Genomic DNA, 22,427 nt, shown 5'->3' with positions numbered 1-22,427 from the left:
AGGTCCCAAAGCTAGAACTTCTTGCCCTACACTGGCGGCTCCCCACCATCTCCACCCTCTGGTCATCTCAGTGAGAGCTGAAGCTAGGAAACAGACCTGTTCAACCTCATTACAGAATATGCATGTGGGCTGTTCCAAGAATGACCACAAATCATCATTAATATTGATTTTGTGGATAACAAATAAATTTTAGTGATAGGTGAATTCACAAATGCAGATCTATAAAGTATAATATAATATAATATAATATATATAATAAATATAATTTTGGGTTTACCAAAAAGTTCATTTGGGTTTTTCTGTAATGTGAAAAACTTAAATGAACTTTTTGGCCAACCAAATAATATATATATATAATATAATAATAAGGAGATACATTTATGTACTTATTTCTTTGTATATATATTCTGTTCAGGTACATCAGAGTCTCCTGGGAAGTCAGTTTGAGCATTTGGAATGGAATTGCTGCTCTCACCAGAGCTGTTGCCTGCTCAGTGTTTATAAGGGCCCAAGAGAACAAAGAATATTGTTAACAAAGGCTATTAGTGGAAGAATAAAAACAGGTCTTCAGATGGCTCCTAGAGTGCATGCCTTAAGAAAAAAAAGATGCAATTACACGACTTCCAATATACTCTTCTGCGTTTTCCTTTTATTCTAATTTATGAACTTGGTTAATTACCTATTCAATAGCCTCAATCACTCAATTTAAGAACAAAGCCAGGCAAAATATATTGAGATCCACTGTCAACAGCTTCCTAGGAAATAATTCATGTAATGTCATATCTTCTGTATTTTCAAAAAAATTTTTTTAAAATGAAGAATAGAGATAATTTTCCATTCAACTTTATGCCAAGCAACTATATAGGATGATTAGTATATAAGGAAGCATTTGACCTGTCAAAAAAAGATGTGAAAGATGTGTATAAATAGCATCTGTAGAGAAGGCAGCTTGCCAGAATAATTTAAATATGCCTCAGGATGCTATATGAAAGAGAACTCTTTCTAGAATATTAAATTACTATGAAGTCTCACTCTCATGATTTAGGTCTTTATTCTGGTTCAAAGAAAAGAATCATTGTGGTTAAAAATAGCAATGATAGTTTACATTTATTGAGCTGTTTGGTTCTTTTCTAACTTGTTCACCTACACTAACATTTTAAATTTTCATATGAACTTTCTGAGTAGGTAAAATTATTATCTTCCTTTTAAAGATCAGGAAATAGAGACACCTAAACATTAAATAACAAGCTTAAATTGAATGAGGGAAAATATTTATTGGGTTGACCAAAAAGTTCATTGGGTCTTTCTATACCATCTTACTGAAAAACCTGAATGAACTTTTTGCCAAACCAATAATTCCTCCTCTTGAAAATGATCTGTACTTCATTCTCATGTTCTCTGTTTCCTGTATTCACAGGTCCAATTATATTTGAGAATTATGAAGCCTCAGTCATTTTCTAGATTTTTTTTTTTTTGCCATGTTAAAATCAACCTTTATCAGTGAATTGTGCGTTTTGCTATTATCTATTACATTGTGAATTGAATAAGATTGATGTGCTTCTGTAAGTAGGTGAGGCTCCTGTGACGGCGGTATTAAACAGGGCGATCTCCTGCCACATGTTGCAGAGAAAAGTCACTTCTTCGAGGCACAGTGGGGCCACATGTGTCAGGGTGTCTGTGTGAGGCTGGTCCAGAGGAAGGTAGGGCGCACATTCAGGTGGCTTCTGAGATGGGAAGGCTACTGTCTTCGTAAGGTCTCTTACCTGTCTGGCCAGGCCTGAAATTTCTCCTTTCACATTGTTTTCTTCAAATGTTGAAAGCTTTTTGATGTCAAACATCCTTATTAAAGAGCCAATACCTCAGGAAGCAGCAGACAGCCGTGACTTAACACGGGGGTTGGCAGGCTGTCTGCTGAAGGCAAGATAAAGACCCAGTCATCTGAGATAGATGTCTACAGGCAGGCAAGAGGGATTAACAAGAACCAGAAGGACACCAAAGATAACATTCAAACACCCGATGGCCGACTTGTGTGTGAACGATAGCGAGAGAGAAACAGGGAGAGAGAATGATCTCATTTATAATGTGATTCAAGGAAGATACTGACAATTAGGACTTTTTCTTCATTCATATTTCCCCTTTGAATCCTTCTTGGATGAGGTCTCTTGAAAATGACCACCAGTTTTCCTTCTGCTTCCCGGGGCCTTTTGGTTGACCGGTTAGCCAGGACAACTCTAAAGCAAGGGTCACTAAGGCTGCATTCAGACCTCTAGCCCATGACAAAAGAGTCGACAGTCACGTGTCCTCAGCTGATGCAGCTAACGAGCTAGGGACGTGATTCTGTGATAGATGTGCCTCTATCAGGACAGTTCTTCCGGGAGATCACATGGCCTGTGATTCCCTAGTTCTCAGGGAGAAAAGAGACATGGCCTGGAAGACACATGCCACAGGGCAGAGAGAGAAAGGAAGACACACACATCTTATTTCCTTTGCATGCTTTCTAACAGCCCTCATGAGTTTAATTTAACCCATTTGAGTTTAACGTAACCCCTCGGTGACCTTGATGCCATTAATCCACAACTTCACCTTAGGGGTACAGTTTATTTTATGGATGAAGCAATCTGTAATCAAAAATTGTGTTGTAGGAAAAAAGAAAACATTTTATGAGGACATTTTACATGAAAAACCTATAGCCCTGCTATGTTATTAGTTGCCCGTATAAGGTAAGATCTATGGCATAGCCATGGGACCCAAAGGAAAAAGCACATTTCATGTTCTATAAATTTCCATTTGTATCACAGCAACATCCAAGCCAGGAAGAGGGTATTTCACCCATATGTTGGTTTATAACATATGATTATAGATATCTTGAGTATTGTTCAAATAGTAGATTACTTCTGAGTAGGTTTACTTATTTGTCTTTTCTTAAAATTTAGATCAAATCACAAAATCAAAAATCAGTTCAGTTCTTTCGGTTGCTTGTCATTTTCCAATGAGTGTGTGCGTGCTAAGTCGCTTCAGTCGTGTCTGGCTCCTTGCCACTGGATGGACTGTAGCCCGCCAGGCTCCTCCGTCCATGGGATTCTCCAGGCAAGAATACTGGAATGGGTTGCCATTCCCTTCTCCAGGGGGTCTTTCTGACCCACAGGTTGAAGCCGTGTCTCTTGTGGCTCCTGCATTGCAGGTGGATTTTTACTTTACTGCTGAGTCACTGGGGAAGCCCATTTTCTATTAGCAGTCATAATAATAGTGGTCCCCTCCAAGGCAAAAGTCAGGGCTGTCTGGGTGCTGATTTACTCAAAGTATGACCGTGTGTTGGGAGTGCCCCAGCGATCCAGCAGTTAAGCCTCTCTGCTCCCAGTGCAGGGGGCATGGCTCCATCCCTGATTGGGGAACTAAGATCCCACATGCCTCATGGCCTCAGAAAAACAATAGTATCCTCAATCCTCTACCAGATAGAATACATTTAAACCTTCTTCTGATCAAGTAGCTCTTTAAGTACTTAGAATGAACTACTCTGTTACTTCTGAATCATCACAGCAGGGTGACAATTTTCCAGTCCTTTCTTGGGTCAGGCATCCAACATGGCTAAAAATTGTCTTTTAATTATGGGGAATACATTTAGTCCATAGCTTTAGATTTTGTTTGTTTGCCAAGAGCTTCTGAAGATGTTAAAGCTTTTTGCTTCTTGATTCCATTTTCAAGGCTTCACATTTATACTATTTAAATAAAGAATTGTTTTATAAAATGTGTGTTCTTTGTTTAATTGACTGTTAGATATCCTGCAGTCTGCGCCTGCAAGCAGTGGGCTGAATTCAGGTTAAGTGTTTAAACATTCTGTACATCATAATGGTTCTAGCATGGAGTAATATGAATCTTCTTTATTTGGGTCTGCAGCCAGCAATGATCCTAGGAATTTCCTTAGCTGACGTTCACAAGGAAAAGATATTCCACAGTGCAAGTCTAAGTTCGGACATGGCAGCAATCCTCATGTTGTACTTGTGATGAGTAGCGTGATAAAATGCAGTGATTTTCAAACTCTTTTCCACCAAGCTCAAGGTGCCTTACTGGAGTACCCTAATTGCTCTGCTTGGAGTTTGATGGTCTGACTGGTATTTGAAACCTCTAACCTCCATTTCAAGTCAAGTAGCTGTGCTTTGTCAATCTTAAATATTAATATGTTTCACAATAAGGGTTTTTATTTTTGAAAACAGGGTTCTCCTGCTTTTCTTCTTTCACTCCTATATTTCTTTTAAAAGCCCTAGTGTTGTTATTAAGGTCAACAGCTTTGAATTCAGAAGTAGATTCAGGTCTCCTTGTCCACTTGCTAGTTCTGTGGATTTAATGTCTTTGAAGTAGGGTTTTCTCATCTGGAAAATGGGCTAATAATGTTCATAAAGTGGTTTTGAGGATTAAACTTGAGAATAACGAACTTTTAGCAAAGCTTTCTTCTCTCTAGTTCCTCGATATCATGTCTATCAGCTGGGGTCTGATCAGAGGGGTACAACCACCATGACTGACCCAAAAGGAGGCTCTTATAAGAATTACGGCAGCTGGTGAGGCCGTGTTGGTAACCCTCTTTCTTCTGCATCTAGTGTTGGGCCTGAAGTCAGTAGCACTGGCAATCAACATGGAAAGATGGCCATGAGCACCAGAGAAGAGCAAAGACAAACGGTACTTGTGAGGGAGAGCTGGAACCCGTAAGGGCGGCCTGGGGGTCACTTAGCCCATCTAGGTCAGTTAGGCTCTAGCCTTAGTGATGTGGGTGACTTGCTGGACAGGTTGGGGCTTTATACCAGGTCCCCAAATCCACATCTGTCCTAGGGTTCAGTAACCTGGAAGGCGGAGCCAGAGATGCTTGTGAGTCTGGCTCCACCCCACATGTCAAGGTGAGTATCTCTAATATAAAGGGGTACTAACTGCCCCACCACTCTCTCTCTTCACCCACATTGTCGTCATGGATGATCTGCCCAGCCCTACAGCTGTAACTTGGAGAAGCAAATGGCAACCCACTCCAGTACTCTTGCCTGGAAAATTCCGTGGACAGGGGAGTCTAGCGGGCTATGGCCGTGGGATCACAGAGTCGGACACGACTGAGCAGCTTCACTCACTCACTCACAGCTTTAACTGCCACCTAGATGTAGATGAAGCCTTGTTTACCAGAATGTTCCTTGCCCTGACTTTTCTATATATGTCGACATGCTGGAGCTGGAATCTCACTGACAGGCCAAGCACACCAGGGGCCAGTGGCAGACTGGCTAATAGATGGTGGCCATCCTTGACGGTCATCTGGAGTGAGAGCTCATAGTCTCTTCAGAGCATTGCTGCTGCCAATCAGAACGGATACATGAGCCATGTAGTATTTGCTGCTAGATTCCCTAAAGGAATAAGCGGAGTTCACTGAGATAGAACTTAACGGGGATAAACAGAAACATCCAAGTCATCAAGAGGAGAGAAAATAAAGATTTGGCTTAGCAGAAATCCATGTGGAAAAGACTTAGAATTGATTGCTAGCAGGTTCAATATGAGTATAGATTACCGTGGGTCAGGGTTGCCAGACACACACACATACTTCAAGCTTTAAAGGTCTTGATAGAATTAATGGTGCACAAGAGCTGTGACAGCCCTCCTCTGCTTTGTACTGATGCAGCCACACTGGGGTCTTGGACTTGAATTTAAGGGTCATGGTTTAAAAATGTTATCAACAAACAGGAAATTTCGTTCATAAGGTAATAGAGATGATAAGGGGAACTTGAAATTGTGTTTTAATGAAGAACACTGTCAAAGTATCAATGGATGTTCAGCCTGGTAAATAGAACCTTAGGACATGTGATCGTTTTCAGGAGATGAGAATAAACTTGTGCACAAAGCAGAATTCAGACAAGTGCTTTGTACTTATGCAGCCACACTGGGGTCTTGGACTTGAGTTTAAGGGTCATGGATTAAAAATGTTATCAACAAACAGGAAATTTCGTTCATAAGGTAACAGAGATGATAAGGGGAACTTGAAATTATATTTTAATGAAGAACACTGTCAAAGTATCAATGGACACTTTGTGTCATTGTGTCAATGACATCTGTGTCAATGACACAAAGTGTCAACGTTCAACCTGGTAAACAGAACCTTAGGACATGTGATCGTTTTCAGGAGATGAGAATAAATTTGTGCACAAAGCAGAATTCAGACAAGTGGGTTATTTGAAAAAGGAGAGCTTCCAAATGCAAGTGGACACCAACAACTCTTCTTGGAAAACTCTGTGTGACACCCATGGGGTTTTGGACTAGACCAACGGTTTCTCTAAAACTAGCATCTTCTGAAACTCTACAAAATGCAGACTTCCAGGTCTCACTCTAGATTTTCTGAGTTACAGTCGTCTGGGGTAAGGCCTGGGATTTGTGTTGTTAATAGCTCCCACCTGATTCTCTAGTGGCCCGTGTGGGGACACCTGGACCAGTTGAACTCTAAAGAACCTTCCATAGTTCTATGAATCCATTACACCCAGGTGTCTGTCCCAGGAGGCCACATGCATAGTGGGAGGAGCAGCTTGAGCAGAGTGGATGGGTTCAAACCCAGCTGTGTCTCCACTTAGCTCTGTGAGGTTGACTAAGGAGCTCCACCTCAGTTTCCTCACCTGTTAAAACAGGGTAAGAGTCACGTCTGGTTGTAGAGTGTTGCCAAGAATAAATGAACACAAAAGTGCTAATATATGACATACATAAGTATTAGTTACTATTTTTCATACCAGAAGATGATGCATCCATTTACAAGGCAGTTTGATTCATGAATATTTAAGAGTGAGAGGAGAAGGAAATCATTCCAAACCAAAGACCTTCTCTTTTCACTTTTACTTTATTAATTAGCTTTTGAAATGGTTCTAGCTTTCGTAAGCATTATAATACAGAACATATGCAAAAATGTATGTGAATGATTCAAGGTTATCAAAGCATAAGTAGGAATATAAAGTTTACTTTCTAGGAATGCAAAACAATGGAATTTGTAGAGAGTAAATGAGAATTAAACTGAAGTCTCAAAAAGTTTGCTGAGATTTCTTTGTGGAACCATGACCATCCAACTTTATTTTTTAAGAAAGTGAAATATATATGTCTTAGGTATATAATCTGATGGTATATAATCATCTGGTAAATGAATATACCCTGGTATATGAACTACCATCCTAAGATATAGAACCATTACGTTACTTTGGGAAATTTTCATGTCCCCTTCCAGTCAGTCCCTACCCCTAGAAGGCAACACTGCTCTGAATTCTAACATTATAGACTAGCTGTGCTGTCCTTGAAATTTATATGGATGAAATCACACAGTATGTTCTCTTTTCTATGTTTTTTATTCTAATTTATGTTGTTCATAAATCAGTAGATTCTTCTAGTTTTCAGCTATTATTTCATTGTATAAATACATTATCATTTGCTTATCAATTCTTGTGTGGAACTCAAAAAATCCCATTTTGAGTTTTGTCTATGATGTATAAAGCTGCTATGAACATTTTTGCACAAGTCTCTTCTTACACTACGTTTTTGTTCCTTTTGGGTAAATGTCTAGTAGAATTTCTGAGTCACAGAGTAAGTCTAAGTTTATAAAAACTGAAAACTTTCCCATTTTACATTCTTCTGTATGTGGATTTCGACTGTTCCATGTGGTTATTTACTTTTGGTATTGTTTTATTTGATGTTCATTGCTTTATTTGATGCTAGCACTTATAATAGTTATGAGATGATTTTGAATTGTTCTTTTAATTTTCATTTCCTGGTGACAAATAATGCTGAGCACCTTTTCATTTGCTTATTGATCATTTTTATATCTTCTTTTATGGAATATCTGATCAAATAGTTTGTCCTTTGAAAAAGTTGAATTATTTGTCTTTTTATTATCGATTTGTAGGAGTTAATTATATATTCTAGACAGAAGTCCTGAATCAGATATATGAATTGCAATTATTTTTTCCCAGGATGTGGCTTACTTGGTTTTCTTGATGTGTCTTTTTATAAGCAAAAGCTTTTGATTTTTTGTAAAATCCAATTTATCTTTTTTTTTTTAATATTCGCTGTATTTTATTTCTTAAGAAATCCATGCCTATGCCAAGTTCACAGAAATAATCCCCTGTATTTTTCTAGAAGCTTTATAGCTTTACCTTTATATTTGAGTCTATAATCAATCTTAATTTTAATGTGTACTGTAAGGTAGAGATTGTGTTCCTTTTTTTAATTTCCTGCACTTATTCAATTATTCCAGCACCATTTACTCAAAAACTTTTCATTTCTCCCATGGAATTACCTTGATACCTTTGTTGAAAATCAGTGAAAGTTATCAAAAGATACAAAATTCCAGCTATTAGATAATTAAGTACTGGGGATGTAATGAACAACATGATGACTATAGTTTAAGTCTGCTATATATTTGAAAGTTGCTAAGAGCAGATCCTAAAATTTTTTATAACAAGGACCTTTTTCTTTCTTTTTCTGAATCTATGTGAGGTAATGGATGTTAACTAAACTCATTATGGTAGTCATTTAGCAATATATGTATGTCAAGTCATTATTATATATACCTTAAATTTACACAGAGCTGCATGTCAGTTACATCTCAGTGATAGTGAAAGCAAATCAACTGATTCTTTGGGTATAGGTCTAGTTCTGGGCTCTCGTTCTGTTGCATTCATGGCTTTTGTCAGTTATTATGTTTATTATTGGCATAAAATTGTTCATAATATTTTCTTATTATCCTTTTAAAATTGTCTGTAGCTTTTTTACTAAAAATAATTTTTTAATTTTAGTAATTTATGTTGCCTTTTTAAAAAACATCAAGCTTGCTAACGGCAATACTTGCTTAATCCTTTCAAAGAACAGATTTTGGGGTTTTTTTTTGGTAATTTGTGTTATATTTAATTGACATCAGTATATTATTTCTTTCCTTCTACTTGATTTTGTTTTAATTTTCTTATCATTTTCTAGTTTCATAGCATTTAAACTTTGACCATTGAGTTTAAGCCTTATATTCTTTCTAACACAAAGCTATGTATTTTCCTTTAAAAACTGATTACAATTGTCCAAATATCTTCTGATTTCTCTTTGGATTTTTTTTTCCTTTGATAATAGGTTATTTAGGAGTATTTTAGGTCTTTTTATAAATAATATTATTATTTATCCTTATTGATTTCAATGGTAGTCAAAGAAATCACAGTACAAAATGTAATTATTTCTAATTTAGTAAGAATTGTCAGTGGATTAGCATATTCCCTCAGAGAAGGCAACGGCACCCCACTCCAGTACTCTTGCCTGGAAAAACCCATGGACGGAGGAGCCTGGTGGGCTGCAGTCCATGGGGTCGCGAAGAGTCAGGCATGACTGAGCGACTTCACTTTCACTTTTTACTTTTATGCATTGGAGAAGGAAATAGCAACCCACTCCAGTGTTCTTGCCTGGAGAATCCCAGGGATGGGGTCGCACAGAGTCGGACACAACTGAAGTGACTTAGCAGTAGCAGTAGCATATTCCCTAACTTGGTTTACTCGCTGTACCCTGAAAATGTTGTGTGATCTCCTGTTGTTGTGTGTAGCATTCTATAAACTATAGTACAATATAGTTGATAATTTTATTTAGATCTTTTAAAATTTACTAACTGTTTTATCTTACTGTTCTGTCAGCTACTGAGATTGGAGTTAAATCTCAGTTAAAGATTTTACGGTTTTGGTGTCTCTTTGGTGGTTCAATCAGTTCTTACCTCATGTATCTTTATGCTTTATTAGTTAAATTGCATTTAGAACTGTTAGGTTCTCCTAATGAGTTTCTCCCTTTATTATTACAAAACATCTTCTTTATCTCTGGAAATCCTTTTTGTCTTGAAGTCTGTTTTGTCTGATTTTAACGTAGGCACTTTCACTTACGGGTTAATCAAATACTTTTATTCATCCCATTTTATTTTCTCTAGAGTCTCCTTAGCTTTATATCTTTGTATTTATTTCTAGGGGATTAGAATGCATTCATAAATTACCACTGTCTATATTTAAGTTAATATTGGTAAATTTATTATTTCTTAATTGTTAATTTTATTTTGTATAAAATATAGTGAGCTCTCAACAATACTGCTTACTCTTACTCATTCTTATCACATATTGGGTTGGTCAAAAAGTTTGAGTTTTTTGTAATATGTTACAATTCAATATTTTTATATCTGTATACAGAATAATCAGCACAATACAAACATAGTGTTATAGTTTTTGCTTTAAATTACTATCTTTAAATAAACTTAGAGCAATAAAAAAATGCCAATATATTAATCATTTATGGTGTTCTTCATTTTTTCCTGTGGATATGAGTTTGCATCTGATGTCATTTGCCTTCCAACTGAAGAACTTCATAAGCATTTCTCCAGTGCAAGTCTCCTGGCAGACCACTCTCTTTTATTTTATTTATTGAAAATGCTCTTATTCCACTTTAAAGTTTGAAGGATATTTTTGCTGGATATGGAATTCTAAGTTGACAGTTTTATTTTGTTTGTTTCACCACTTTTTGTTCCTTAGACAGTTCAAGCCCATTTCACCCCTGGTCCTCTCTGTTTGCTGTTTGCCCTGTACTCTCCCTGGGCAAGTCTTTAACCAGTTCCTCACTTCACAGGTTAATTCTTGTCTCTTCAGTTTCATTTCATGCTACTGAGAGATCTCTGTTAGCCATACTCTCCAAAACCAGCCTTCTCCTCTGTGACTTTCTCCTTTTCCTGTTTACATCCTCGGTAATATTTCCACAATGTTTGTGTTTGTTTCCTTGTTTTTTGTCTTTCTATGTGAATAGCTCCATATGAAAATTTACTCTATATTCTCTTATATTCTTGGCATTGGGTGAAATATCTGCCTCATAATAAAGGCACAATGATGTTTCCCTAATGTAAAATGAATGCAACTGAAGTTATAGGGGTATCTGAGGTCTAGCTTTGCTAGAACTGAAAAGATACATTGAGTAGTCACACTGCTAAACTCTCCAGGACCATCTGCTCTACATACTGTGCTAGGGAATATAAATTTATAAGTGAAGCATCTTCAGGAAGCTTTTCCCGGTCCTCTACGTCGGAAACAATCTCCTCCTCTAGTTCTCCTAACGTTCTCCACTTCACTCTGACTGTAGTACTTTTTGTGATTGACCTTGTATTACTGCTGTGTTGTATACATATCTTCTGGAGAAGGAAGTGGCAGCCCATTCCAGTGTTCTTGCCTGGAGAATCCCATGGACAGGGGAACCCGCTGGGCTGCTGTTCATGGGGTCACAAGGAGTTGAACACGTCTGAGTGACTAAGCACAGCATACCTATCCTCACGCTACAACTGGATTGTCAGCCCTTGCAGGCAAGAATGATATTTTCAGAGCGCATAGTGGCAGTCCTGCAGAAATAACCTTTATATCTGCAGAGGTTTGGGTGTACACATAAAATGGCATTGCAGTGAAAAAGAATTGAAAAAGAAAGTTAGCATTTTTGTTTAATAAGATTCTCCATTTCTCTGAGGAGAAAGGAGCTGTATAATTCCAAGGTAATTAGGATTTCAGCTGAACATTAATAAAGCCCTAAGTTCCCACCAAGGACACTGTGTCATGTGTGGGGGAGGACTCCTCTGCCCCTTCTCTGCCTTTGTTCTTGTTTATATGCACTGCCTTTCTGGTTTATGCTCCCTGTAGTTTGCATTGCAATAAAGTGCCAAATATTTCCTGCCCACGCTTCTGTTTGGCTGCAGAGCTGGAGAACTGTAATGGAAAGCAACAGATCAGAATATTTTTTAGATTTGTTGGTGCTCTTAAAAATGCCTGTTTTAAAACATAAATATTTATGCCTCTTGCCACACTCTACCTCCATTCGTTGTGAGGAGACGGCTGATGAGTCTGTAGTCTGAAGAGGACCCATATAAACACTGGTTATCATTTATTATGATAAGATTGATGGAGAACTCTGGAGGCAGGAATGCCCGAAGCTAGCTTTTATACTTTGATTCCATGCATAAAAGAGGAGATAGACCAGCCCTGGATAAGCAGTCAAACAACTCACATGCAGCTTGTGATAACTTATTGCCTCTGGGTTTGGAGACTATGGCAAACTTTCTGAATCATGCACACCTGTGGGATGGAAAAACCATGGAACCACAGCTCTTCTTTATAGAATAACTTTTTTCTTTAAGACCCAATGTTGTTCTTACAAATTCAGGCTACCAAAAGAAGTATGACTCTATGGGATGGCACTTTTTAAAATGTGCGTGTAGTGTATTGGACGGAGAAGGCAATGGCACCCCACTCCAGTACTCTTGCCTGGAAAATCCCATGGACGGAGGAGCCTGGTAGGCTGCAGTCCATGGGGTCGTGAAGAGTCGGACACGACTGAGCGACTTCACTTTCGCTTTTCACTTTTATGCATTGGAGAAGGAAATGGCAACCCGCTCCAGTGTCCTTGCCTGGAGAATCCCAGGGAGGGGTCGCACAGAGTCGGACACGACTGAAGTGACTTAGCAGTAGCAGCAGTGTATTGGAGGTTAGGGTTACAAGTCTGAAACTTCTTGTAGAGTCTCAGGCCCCATCCAAGTTTTATAGGATCAGAACCTTCAGATGCTGTGCCTGGGGATCCATATTTTAACACCATCACCAGAGCATGTTCTAGGATGTCCAGGAGTCTTTGCTTGAGGGAATAGAGAGACAAGAATTATCTCTTTCATCTCTGATCTGTCAGTCTGTGCCTGGAAAGTTTTGAGTCCCTTAGGTTGCTTCTCAAGAAGATACTGTGGTTTCATTGCTTTTTTCATAACTGAATTGGCTCTTCATTGAATAATTAGTAAGTCAATGTCCAATTATTCTGTAATTGAAGCTAAAAAAACACAAGAACTTAATTCATACTCTGGCCAGATCAACTTATCATGCCATGTCAAATAGGTTTTTCAGAAACATGCATTGAACTGTAGGAATTTGAAATTCTGCAGGAAGTTCTACCCTTTGTTACATAATGGACACAGGATCAATTCTGATGACACCACAATATTCCACAAGCAGGGCTCATTGGATATCATCAGAACTAACTTTATTTTTGCCAGCCACTGCCCTTTCATGCCATCTCTGGAGGGTTAATTTTTTCCTACCCTTTGGGTATAAACTGGGGTAAGTTTCATGAGTTTTCACTCACTTTTAACTAGTAAAGAGTTCTTGACTTTCATTCTTAGGTACACAGAAGCTCTATGTCATTAGCTGATATATCCAAGTGTCTTCTGAGAAAAAATACACACAGCTTTGAAGTTGAGAATTATCTTTATTCGGTGGACTTTATGGAGGACTTTAGCCCAAGATACAGTCTCTCGGATAGCTCTGAGGGACTGTTCCAAAAAAAATAAGGGAGGAGCCAAGATATATAGGAGTTTTTGCTGAGAGAAAAAACAGAACAAAACATGTATCTGAACATCAGAAGATGACTGCTAATAAGAAAAACAAAACATTTCAAGTTAATGATTTTAGTGCTTTTCTATCTCTGGGAAGATGCAAGCGTCTTGGGCTCACTGAAGTCACTTCCTTTGATGTTCACCTTTGCTATCTGGGGCCAGTATCCTGTTTTTCTCCACCCTGAATCCCCTCAGGCAGCACAGCCGTCAGGAGCAGCTGCAGAGGCTGATGGCTCCTTTGTTTATTGAAATGGCAAGTGACATCCTTTGTTCATGCAGGATAGAAGAATAATTTTTAAATAACTGCGAACTTAATTGAAAGTGAGTTTTTCCCCTCCCTCAGGTCAGTTCTGCTTGGGCTGTCTGTTTGTCATGCAGAAGGAGGCAGTAGGCTTCTCTCTTCTTCTCTGCCCTTGGCTTTTGCTTTTCTTCCTTTATCTCAGCTCAGGTTCCTCCAGGGCTGAGGGATGCAGGGTATCAGGTTAGAAAGGTAAGGGAGATAAAGGCTTACTTGCTAGATACACAGACAAAGCTAGCCTAGACGCCATTTGGCTCTTTCCCTTGGGGTGGTTTCATGGCTTTTTCAAGAACTCAGCATTACTTGATACTTAGCCCTAAGCTAAGTATCTCTTCTAGGGTCACTTTAAGGCCCTCGATGTCCAGCTGAGCTCTATAGCATCCTTCTGCTGGGGTCACATTGCCCCAACCGTTCATACGTGGTACACACGTGGTCTGTGGAACACTTCACATCTTCTGCTCTAACAAGCTCTGAGAATACATGCCAGGTACAATCTTTCCACCTCTCTTACTTCCCCATCAGAGCAGCTAAGCAGCCACAGTCTCTCGCTCTTTGGATCTCGAGGCTGGTGTTCAGTCCAGGACACTCAAACTCAGGAAGGAATTTCTCAAGATCCCCGGGTAGTTCCACTGAATCTTTTTCCCGGGGATGTGAGGTGAAAGAAAAGGAATCCCCCATCTGACATGGGCAAGGGTAAGTCAGACTCATAGTATGTGATAGCTCCCTTTAATAAATTCTCTCCTTCTTCTCAGTATCTTTTTTCAGACTGGTGATGAGTGGCCAGCTTGAGTTAGAAATTGGTTCTTGATCACTTCCTTTGAATGCCCTGAACTGGGACTCTTATCTCTACTTTAGTCATGGTGGTATAGCTAGCATCTATGTCTTAGAACTTCAACTTAGGACTTCGTCCAGGGCATTGGGAAACCATGATTCCCTTATAATACCTCTTTGCAATCATATAATAACGAGTTTATGTTGATTATTTGTTGTGTAGAAGACACTACTTTATACCTTCTCTTACTCAGTCTTCCTCACAATCTTATAAGAAAACAAAAGCTCAGAGAAGTCAGGTAATTTTTGTGAAGTCACTCAGGTAACAGATTGCAAAATTCTTCCAACCCTGTGCATTACTTTCCTTTTAGGAAAATAAGAATGATATTGCCCCTTAGAAAGAAAATATTATGCATTCATCAGAGAAAATGCTATAAATGTTTAATATTCTGGGTTTGACAATGGGAAGAGAGAATCTTGGAGTAAAATTAACAAGAAGTCTCACTTGCTAAGCATTTGAATATGTGTATTCACTTAAATCTTATAAAACCTTGTGATATGGATGGCTTTGTCTTCATTTCATAGATGAAAAAACTGAAGCCAGTAAGAAGTTATGCGACTTTCCCTACATTACACAACCAGGAATATTTGGAGCCAAGACATAAAATCTGAAGTCTCAGCCATGACACTGTAGATACTTTTTCTCTCCACTCTCATGGGGACATAGCAGCAGAAGGAACATGAGCTGTGGCGGATGTTTGACTGAAGTTTCTTTCTAACACATTTGACTCTAGATGAGTCAATGTTGTATGGGAGTCAAGGTTTTTGTTTTTGTTTTTTTTTAACTAACCTTCATGAAAACAAAGAGCATCTTATTTATCTTGGAATCCCTAATATCTGGTCCAAAGTTGATACCCTATTGTTGGATGAACCAAATGAGTAAACAGATGAGTGAATAACTTTGATTTCAACTCTCTGGTGGAAAGTGATTTTTCATGTGACTTTAGTTAGTTGGGGCTTCCCTGGAGGACCAGTGCTTATAACTTCACCTTCTGTTGCAGGGGATGTGGGTTTGATCCTGGGTCAGGGAGCTGAGGTCCCATGTGCCTTGGGGTCAAAAAACCAAAACATAAAATAGAAATGATATTGTAACAAATTCAATGAAGACTTACTTTAAAATTATCCACAGTAAAAAAAAAAAATCTTTAAAAATAAATAGATGAATTAATCCTCCTCCTGGGTATTTGCATTTTATAAGATGATCCTGGGAGAAGAGTTGACATGCATGATACCAAAAGCTGAATTTCTGATTCTGTGATTGGAATAAAGGTGGAAGAGGAATTGAAACAGGATTTTTCTCTGGAGTCTCAAATTTCATTGCAGAAACAGTAGTTTGCCACATCTGTCTGCCTTAAGGAAAAAGTAGAATGCTTCTTTCTTTGGGTTACAAAGTATCCAGAAACATTTTGCACCAAGAAGTAGGTCCTAATCATTTCAGTCATCAGTAATGAGACAGATTGCTTCCAACATATTCACAGTCAGCTTCTGCTAAGGAACCTGCTGGTTGGGCTCTGGGAGGAGGGATTGGAATGTTACCGGTGGGTTAGATCGGATGGCCTCTAAGATAGCCTGTCCCTGAACGTTCGGGGATCCCGGGATTTGTTCCGGTGGCTGAGGACAGTGATGCAGCTAACCAGGTCCGTGTGTCTGTCACCCACAGGTCTGAGGCGCAATTACAGATGCACCACCTGCAGTGTCTCTCTAAACTCAATAGAACAGTATCATGCCCACCTGAAGGGATCCAAACACCAGACCAAGTAGGTACCTTCATGTTTTAACTCTTCAGTCCTTTTGTATGTAACCTTTAGTATGACGAATGAAGGCTAACCGCTTTGCTTATTGCAAAATAAGTAGACGAAAACTACATCTCTTATCTCCAAGGTTCCCTTGATATTTACGCCACTCAAGCCTACAGAGCCTGCCTGACACTGCTTGAAGAATGACTTCTTCCTTTTTTTTTTTTGGATACAGTGATGACAATTTTTTTTTTCCCATTTCTTTCCTTCTTTTCAAGGACAGTGAGCACATTTGTATGAACTTCCCAGGAATCTTTACGTCTATAATAAATGTTTTAAGATAAACAGTATAATCTCTCTTAATACTTTGGGGATGGACCAGGCCTCCTTGTTGTGAAGTTGAATTCTATGCATGTCTTCTACCACTTTCTGTTTCTAGAAGAGTATGGTTGATTAGTCTGGAAACCTAACAAATCTGGAATTTTAAGTCATTCACATGTATAGCTATTTTCAATTGAATGGAAGCTCATTCCACACCCGCCTCTGAGTCTCATGATTTTAAACCAGAAAAGGCTAATCAGGCGTTGTTTCCCCTGTATATACACTGCTCGTCTTTTTACAAAACCAATACTTTTAGGTATTTTTAAAGTAGCTGCTAGAACTGCTAATAAAATCTAATAAAATAGGGAAAAAACAAAAGGCTATCTCAAAAAGATGCAATTTTCCTGAATATAATTGTTTTCATTTCTCTCATATTCATGAGCAGAATCATTGAAACAGATTTGACTATATCAGGGCCTCATGAATAATGAATAACTCATTGGGCAAACATTGATGGAACTCCCACGTGTGTCAGACCCTGAGTGTGCCCTGGGGAAGAAAAGCTGAGTGGACTTAAGCCTTCCTCTTGGGGAACTCTCTGCCAAGCTGGGGAAACAGTCATGTAAACACATAGATTGTTCACTGTTACCATAAAGTGGGCACCCCGAACTCTGAGGACCAGGGGCAGGGGAAGATTTCCAGGGACATCGATGCAGAGGCTGAGTTCATGATAATAAAGTCAGGGTTTGATTTTTTGTTTTCTGTTATCACCCAATGGCCAGCACAGCACTTGATACATCTCTAGTGCTTCATGAACATTCTTGATGGGCTTCCCAGGTAACTCAGTGGTAAAGAATCTGCTTACCATGCAGGAAATAATGGGTTTGATCCCTGGATTGGGAAGAGCCCTTGGAGGAGGAAATGGCAACCCACTCCAGTATTCTTGCCTGGGAAATCCAAAGGACAGAGGAGCCTGGCGGGCTACAGTCCATGGGGTTGCAGAGTCAGCTGCGACTCAGCAACCAAACAAGAACAATACATTGCTGATGGCGTGAATGTGTGATTATAAGAGATAAGTAATGACTTTCCAAGCAGGTATATGAGGAAGGCACATTCCAGGCAAGGAGATTTCTTTGCAGAGATATTGTAAAGATGTAGATCACAGTGGGTCTGGCTTCAGTGGCGGGTTTAAGCCCAGAGTTTCTGACTGACCCTTACTGACTCAGTTTTTCCTCCATGTTGTGCTGTTGGGTGAGTCAAAACTGCTTTCGTGACTTGCTTTACTCTCATTCACCCCCACAGGGCTTTTATCAAGGAAATTCTTCAAGAGCAATATGTTCTATGATTGGTTACTGAGCACCTGCATTGATTACTAGGAGCTGCTATCCCACCTGCCACCCCCAACCAAAAACATAATCCCTTCAACATCTCTAATGATCACAGTGTATGCATTCTAGCCAACACTCCAACCAACACTCACACACCTTACAAGGAGCTGCAACTTGGAAATAATCATTATTTAGGGCGTATTTATTGTTCTTCATGGGTAGAAAAAGGTAGACAGTAGTGACTTTAGGTGGCAGGGATCATGTAGATAACTAACTCAGCTAGATAGCATCTCAGTTTCAGGAAAGCCTCTACTTCTCTGTGTTCCTATAAAACTTCCTGTGACAGAACTTGAGCCAGGCATAGTCACATCTATTACCCTATTTTGTCCCCTTAACTACCTCAACATACATATTGTGCTTAGTCACTTAGTTGTGTCCAACTCTTTGTGACCCCATGGACTGTAGCCCACCAGGCTCCTCTGTCCATGGCAATTCTCCAGGCAAGAATACTGGAGTGGGTTGCCATGCCCTCCTTCAGGGGATCTCCCCAAGCCAGGGGTCAAACCCAAGTCTCCCGCATTGCAGGCAGATTCCTTTTCCCCTGAGTCACCAGGAAAACCCAAGAATACTGGAGTGGGTAGCCTATCCCTTCTCCAGGGGATCTTCCAGACCCAGGAATCAAACTGGGGTCTCCTGCATTGCAGGTGGATTCTTTATTAGCTAAGCTACCAGGGAAGCCCCAACATACATATTACTGACCGTTACTTGATTTGAAAAAAACCAAGGCTCAGAGAAGCTAAGTGAGTCAGCCAACACCCGACAAATGGCAGAACCAGGACTGGACTCGGCAGTGTCTGACTCACACTTCTAATTAATTCATGTCATTCAGTCACCGCAGACAGGCTTGGGACACAGGATGTCAGGGACGGCCGGCAGAAGGCCCCATGGTGAATTTTGAAAAAGGGCATCGCCTCCCTAGTGTAATTTAATAAACATACATGACTTCAGAAGGGTACATCGCCTTCTGTACTGCCTTCTTTTCAATAAACAAGACAGTTTGCTTTTTTTTTTTTTTTTTAACCACAAAAGTACGAGGTTGCTGTGCTTCTGAAGAGTGCAATGAAGGAAATGTGGAGAAAACAACTGTAGCTCCGCCCTGCTGGTCTGGTTCATCTGCTGTTATACTGAATCTGAGCTTCCTGCGTGTGTGTTTATGTGTGTCTTGGTTTATGAGACAGACTGCTCTGTAACTTTCTTGTAATATCCTTGTTAGGCTTGGTTTCAAGTGTGTGGGGGCCTCCTTAAACAAGTTGAGAGCTTTGCCTTCTATTTCTAATCCCTGAATGAGTTTGTGGTGGACTGCTTCTGTTTCTTATCCTAACTACTAGGAAGAATTCATTGGTGAAGTCATCTAGGCCTAGAGATTTATCCTTTGCTGTTCAGTTGCTGAGTTGTGTCTGACCCTCTGCGACCCCAGGGACTGCAGCACGCCAGGCTTCCCTGTCCTTCACCATCTTCTGGAGTTTGCTCAAACTCACCAGTGAGTTAGTGATGCTATATAACCATCTCCTCTTCTGTCACCGCCTTCTCCTTTTGTCTTCAATCTTTTCCAGCATCAGGGCCTTTTCCAATGAGTTGGTGATGGATTTATGCTATGGGAGTATTTTGATTATAAAAGTAGTTTCCTTTTACTACCATACCGTTCATATTTTCTATTTTTCTTATACCAGTTTAAATAAGCTGTCTTTCAATGAATGTGTCCATTTTATTTGCGTTTTAAAATATATGATTATAAAGGTGTTTATTTTATCACCTAATTTTATTTTCGATGTCTGTGGAATATTTTTTCTTTTTGGACATTGTTTATTTGTTTCTTCCTCTTTTTCTGGCTCAACGTTTTGTTAGAGGTTTATCATTCTTTATTAGGTTTCTTTTAGATGATCAGATGTTGGAGATTTGTTGATTTTCTTCATGTGCAGTTATTCTATGACCTTTGAAACATTATTTCCTTTTTTTTACTTTTTTAGGTTTAATCTGCATTTCCCCTCTAGCTTCTTAATATAAAAGTGTAGGATCCATAATGAAAGAAAAAATCTGAAAAAGAAAAAAGATGTATATATACACATATATAAAACTGAATCACTTTGCTCTACACTTGAAACTAACACAACACTGTGAATTCACTATTGTTATTGTTTAGTCACTAAAGTTCTGTCCGACTCTTTTGCAACCCCATGGACTATATACGTCAACATAAAAATTAGGAAAAAAAAAAAGGTGTAAGTTAGCAGTTTTTCAATGTTTTTTCTTTTTATAGTATAAGAATTTAAGGTTTTCAATGTACCTCAACCGATTGTTTTAGCTTCATTCTAAAAGCAACTTTATGTATTACAAAAGTTTTAATACATAGTATTTGCATTGTTACTTATTTCAATATACTTTCTGTTTTGCTCCTTTTACTCATGTTTGTTTAGAAATTCTCCTTTTACTCATGTTTGATTAGAAGTGTTATGTCTAAAATCAAATATTTATAGGATTTTCCTATTTATATTTTTTGTAATTTATTTGTATCTGGATTCTACCAGGGTCAGAAAAAATATTCTAAATGACCTCAGTCTCTTGAAATTTGTATAGACTTACTCTGTTCCCTGGGGCTTCCCGAGTGGTTCTAGTGGTAAAGAACCTGCCTGCCAATGCAGGAGATTTAAGAGATGCAGGTTCAATCCCTGGGTCGGGAAGATTCTCTGGAGGAGGGCATGGCAACCCACTCCAGGTTTTTTGCCTGGAGAATCCCATGGATAGAGGAGCCTGGCGGGTGATAGTCCATGGGGTCGCAGAGTCAGACACAACTGAAGCGACTTAGCACTCATGCATGTGCTTTGTTCCCCAGGCATACAGTCAGTTTTGCTCAAGTATTATGTTTACTTGAAAAGAATTTACTGTTGGGTAAATGGTCCTTGCTATCAATTAGGTAGTTTCTTCATCTAGTTCAAATTAGTATATCCTCACGGATTTTTTTTGTCTATTTGTTATATCCATGAGAAGCAGACATAATTAAAAACTTCCAACTATACGTATGGATTAGCCAATGTGTCCTGTTAATGCTTTTTATTTAGTTTTATATATTTAAAGATATATTATTAGCTACTTACAAATTGAGGATTTTTCATGCCTTCTTATTGTATGGGCCCTTTTTCTAAAATCATCTTTTGCCATCATGAAATGTCCTTCTTTGTTACTAGTCATATTTCCCTTGAGGTATACCAGCATCAACTACAGCAGCTCTTCAAGGCTTTCAAAAGCTTTTTCCTTTAAGTTGCATCCAGCTCTTATTTTGTCTTCAGATGGAAGGTTAGTGTGACCAGTTACTCAACCAGAACCAGAAATGGAGGTCAGCCAAGTGGTTTTTTAACTGTTCTACTCTAAGTCAACATAAGTATTAAAGTGTCAGTAATTTTCAAGGTTTTATATTTATATTTTTAGCAATCATTTCTGGGGAAGTGTTGAGATGAGCAAAGATGATTCAGTTGTGTAGTGGAAAGCACATGGAATTTTATTTCTAGGGCAGTTTTGCCCTCTGAGTGACCCTGAGCACCGACAAGCCTTCTTTCAGTCTCACTTCCCTCAAAGATGAGTGATTAGTGCTGACAAGGATGAGACAAATGTGCTTCCACTTTCCATGTTTTACTCATGATCCTGGTATTCTTTTTTATGAAACCTGAATTCAGACCTAAAATTCCTCCTGAAACATGCCCCCAGTCAGCCTTGACCGTTTATTGAAACTGGCAATGACCCTCCCCTGCCCCAATTATGTCCAACCAGAACTTCAGAATACAACCTCATTTGTAAATAGAGTCTTTACAGAAGTAAAAGTTGAGCATCTCAAGATGACATCTTTCTGGATTGATGAGAATGACTTACGGTGTCTTTATGAGGGGATGGAAAGGGAGATCTGCACACACAAAGAAGGTGGCCACGTGAAGATGGATTCAGAGTTTGGACTTTGCTTCCTTCCAAGCCAAGGGCCACCAGGAGCCAGCAGGGTCTGGGAGAGGCCAGGGGGATTCTCCTCCAGAGATTTTGGGGGGAGAGCACCCAGCTGACACCTGATTTCAGACTTCCATCTTCTAGAACTTCCATTCTCTAGAGAGAATACATTTCTGTTATTTGAAGTCACTCAGCTTTGACTACTTTCTGAGGCCAGCCCTAGGAAATTAATATAGTGCAAAACTTACATGCTTTGTTTCATAAGTAATCCTTCAGTCCTATTTTCCTGGACAACTGCTTACAATGCTGATCCCGATCATGACAATGATGGTGATGGTGATGATGGAGAGGATGGTGTGATGGTGATGCCACCGTGGATAACTGAAGTGGGACTTGTATGAGACTGGGACACAGCTACAGGCTAAAATGCTTTGAAAGGATCACATCTCATACACATAGCAGTCTTATAATTGGCCAGAGACTCTCATCTCCATTTTATAGGTTAGAAAATTGAA

The 22,427-nt window shown here is 39.1% G+C and overlaps 1 protein-coding gene across 3 annotated transcripts in view; it reads left to right on the top strand.

Moving 5' to 3' along the window:
* Positions 1 to 22,427, top strand: part of ZMAT4 (zinc finger matrin-type 4) — a 369,144-nt gene that overhangs the window by 299,571 nt on the left and 47,146 nt on the right. For 2 of the 3 annotated variants that reach the window (XM_043454315.1, XM_043454316.1), the window contains exon 6: positions 16,201 to 16,297. The exons of the other annotated variant lie outside the window; for it this stretch is intronic. In XM_043454315.1, coding sequence (XP_043310250.1) covers positions 16,201 to 16,297 — 97 coding nt within the window. The remainder of the gene's footprint in view (positions 1 to 16,200; positions 16,298 to 22,427) is intronic. 3 annotated transcript variants of the gene reach the window in all.

The sequence above is a fragment of the Cervus canadensis genome, chromosome 31 (assembly GCF_019320065.1).
Source record: "Cervus canadensis isolate Bull #8, Minnesota chromosome 31, ASM1932006v1, whole genome shotgun sequence".
Taxonomy (NCBI): Eukaryota; Metazoa; Chordata; class Mammalia; order Artiodactyla; family Cervidae; genus Cervus; species Cervus canadensis.
The sequence above is the reverse complement of the archived record's forward strand: the minus strand, read 5'-3'. Positions and strand labels throughout refer to the sequence as shown.